At 68.6% G+C, this 3,200-nt stretch overlaps 1 protein-coding gene across 1 annotated transcript in view; it reads right to left on the bottom strand.

Moving 5' to 3' along the window:
• The window catches only part of LOC103250965 (probable E3 ubiquitin-protein ligase TRIM8), a 2,997-nt gene extending 1,013 nt beyond the window's left edge, over positions 1-1,984 (bottom strand). Inside the window, exons 1-4 of the mRNA XM_021708312.1 lie at positions 1,889-1,984; positions 942-1,175; positions 365-396; positions 128-243 (exon numbers count right to left, since the gene is read on the bottom strand). Of these exons, the coding sequence (XP_021563987.1) occupies positions 128-243; positions 365-396; positions 942-1,175; positions 1,889-1,981 (475 nt within the window). The 5' untranslated portion in view covers positions 1,982-1,984. The remainder of the gene's footprint in view (positions 1-127; positions 244-364; positions 397-941; positions 1,176-1,888) is intronic.
• Positions 1,985-3,200: the final 1,216 nt, after the last annotated feature.

The raw sequence follows: 3,200 nt of genomic DNA, 5'->3' as shown, positions 1-3,200 counted from the left end.
CGCCCCGCGGCCAGAGAAGCAGAGGCAGATGCAAAGGAAGGGCTCCCCACCCAGCTCGGCACCTCGGAGAGGGCTCTGGTGCGTGCCCCACCCGGAGGGCGCACCCAGTCCTCGGAGGACCCCTTACCTTCCAGCATTTTCCGCAGCTGCTTCTCCTTCTTGGCCACCTCGTTCAGGAAGAGCTTGGAGTTCAGGTGGCCGATCTTAGGGGGAGAGAGGCTGCTGCCCGTGCAGGTCTGGGTCCTGGGGGCAGTGGACGGGGCGTCCGCTGTGAGGAGGTATGACCGTGAGCCCGCCCCACCTCCCGCGTGGGCCTGGCCGCCTGCCTCCCGGGGTGCCCCCGGGGCTGGGGCCGTGCGCTCACCTGTCCATCAGGATCTTCACAGACTTGGTGTTCTGTGGGGGAAAAGGGTCAGTCAGTGCGAAAGGGGGCGGGGGCAGAAACCGCCTGAGGCCACCATCCCGTTCCAGCCAGCACGTGGCAAGGGCACGGCCACTTCCGGCAGACAAGCACTGAGCGCGAGCCACGGGCACGGACCACGGGGAGTGCCGCCTCCCACCCACGACGGCCCCCCAGCTGCTGGGAGGAGGGCCACGGGGAGCGGGTCGCAGGGGGCCTCCGAGAGGGGCTGCACCAGTGCCCGAGGCCCCTCCACCCATCACGGGGGCCAGGTGTGCTTCGGAGCCAGGACTGCCGGGATTCTGGAAGCACTGCGTGTCATCCCAGCGAGACGCCCTCGCCCACGGGCCGGGGACATCCGTTCGTCAGCGCTTCTGCCCCGGAGAGGGGCGCGAAGACCCCAGCTGCTGACGTCTGTTCAGGCCAACGCCCGCCCCTGCCCCCCGTGGGCGGCGAGACTCTCTTCTGCGTCAGCCGGGCGCTGGGGCGTGGGCAGAGGGCGGACCCTGTACTGCAGGTCCCGCCGGGAGGCCGTGCCCACCTTCATGAAGCCCACGTCCTCCGTCTTGTCGAAGAGCAGCTGCAGCGAGCCCAGCAGCTTCTTGGCCTCCTGCACGCGCTCCCCCAGGTGCAGCGCCTGCGCCGCGTTCTCGCTGCAGAACTTGGCCTGGGCCTTGTCCAGCGCCTCCACCGTCTGGCGCAGGTCGTCGTCCAGCAGCTGGTGCAGCTTCTCGTACTGCAGCCGCACCTCCTCCTTCAGCTGGCTCACCTTCTCCTGTGGGCGGGCGCGCGGGCGCAGTGAGCTGGCGCCTCCCCCCCGGCCCCAGGCCCCGGGTCTGGCTGCTCCCTGAGACCTGGCTGCTCCCTGAGGGCCTGGGTGCTCCCCGTGGGCCTGGATGCTCCCCGAGGGCCTGGATGCTCCCCGAGGGCCTGGCCGCTTCCCGAGGGCCTGGCTGCCTCCTGCGCCCTAATACCCAGGGCCTGGGTCTGGCTGCTCCCCGAGGGCCTGGATGCTCCCCGTGGGCCTGGCTGCCCCCGAAGGCCTGGGTACTCCCCATGGGCCTGGCTGCTCCCTGAGAGAGGGTCTGGCTGCTCCCCAAAGGCCTGGGTGCTCCCCGAGGGCCTGGATGCTCCCCGTGGGCCTGGCTGCCCCCTGTGCCCTGAGCCCCAGGGCCTGGGTCTGGCTGCTCCCTGAGGGAGGGTCTGGCCACCTCATGAGGGTCTGGCTGCTCCCCGAGGTCCTGGCTGCCCCCTGTGCCCCAGGCCCCAGTTCTGGCCACTCCCCAAAGACCTGGGTGCTCCCCGAGGGAGGGCCTGGCTGCCCCCTGCACCCTGAGCCCCAGGTCCCGGGTCTGGCCGCTCCCCGAGGGCCTGGCCACTCCCCAACCAGACCATCTGCCGAGAGACGGACGGGTCCCGGCCCAGAGCCATGCGCGAGTCCAGGGCAAGCAGCGCCCCCCGCCCCCCGGGCCGCGGCCGGCTCCTCACCTCCACCAGGCGCTTGTCGGACTCCAGCTTGCACAGCTGGTCTTCGAGGTCCTGCTCGCGCTCCTCCAGCCGGTCCTGCTGCTTCATCAGCATCTTCTGCGGGCGGGCGGGGCGGGCGGTCAGGGGCGGCGGCTCGACCAAGACGCCCCAGCACCCCGGCCCGCCTGAGCCCAGCGAGGGCGGCCTGAGGAACATCCACGGGCAGACCACCTGCCCGGTCCCTCCCCCCGGCTGGCCAGGGAAGCGCCACGGGGGTCTCACTCTGTCGCAGCTGGAGTGCGAGGGCACGCCCACAGCTCCCTGCAGCCTCCGCCTCCCCAACTGGGGCCATCCCCTACCTCGGTCTCCCCAAGAGCTGGGACTCCGGGCGCGTGCCACCACGCCCAGCAAATTTCTAGAATACTTTGTAGAGACGAAGTCTTGCTGTGTTGCCCAGGCTGGTCTCAAACTTCCGGCCTCATGTGATCCTCCTGCCTCAGCCTCCCAACTGCTGGGACCCGGGGATGAGCCACCACGCCCAGCATGTGCTCTTCTTCCCCCGTCCCCAAGACCCGTCTCCTCTTGGCTGGCCCAGCCCTCCCGCCCCCCTCCCTCACCAGACACACCCCCTCAAACAGGGTCTCCCCCGGGCGCTCTGACACCCTCACTGGCTCCCTCCTGTCGAATGCTCTGCCCCTTTCCCCAGGTGGGCTGGTGCCCCCAACACTCCACACCCCTCAACTCCCTGTACCCGGCCCGGCTCTCTGCCGCCACGGCGCCTCCACCCACCTCTCGTCTCTCCTTCCAGGCCCAGCTTCAGTCCTTGCACCTCCAGGACGCACCCATGCCCCAACGGCGCTCTGTGCAGGTGGCTCCCTGCCCTGGCCCGAGGCAAGGCTGTCACGCTTTGCCCTTCCTCCAGCTGCGCCACCTGGTACGGCAGCCCCTAGCCACAGACCACTATTTAGACTTCAGTTCATTAAAACAAGCAGAGACCAAGCGCACAGCTCACGCCTGTCATCCCGACACTTTGGGAGGCTGAGGCAGGAGGACTGCTTGAGGCCAGGAGTTGGAGACCAGCCTGGGCACCACAATGAGACTTCATCTCTACCAAAATAAACAAGCCAGCCAGGCGTGGTGGCACATGCCTGTAGTCCCAGCTACCTGGGAGGCTGAGGCGGAAGGCTTGCCTGAGCCCGAGAGGTCGAGGCCGCAGAGAGCTGTGAGCATGCCCCTGCACTCTAGCCTGGGCGACAGAGTGAGACCCGACTCAAAATTAAGTAAACACGAGCAAATAAATGAACGGCGTTTAAGCCGGTTTCTCGGCTGGTGC

Source organism: Carlito syrichta, unplaced genomic scaffold, assembly GCF_000164805.1.
Source record: "Carlito syrichta isolate Samal-C Ts95f unplaced genomic scaffold, Tarsius_syrichta-2.0.1 Scaffold135736, whole genome shotgun sequence".
In the NCBI taxonomy this organism is placed as follows: domain Eukaryota; kingdom Metazoa; phylum Chordata; class Mammalia; order Primates; family Tarsiidae; genus Carlito; species Carlito syrichta.
The sequence above is the reverse complement of the archived record's forward strand: the minus strand, read 5'-3'. Positions and strand labels throughout refer to the sequence as shown.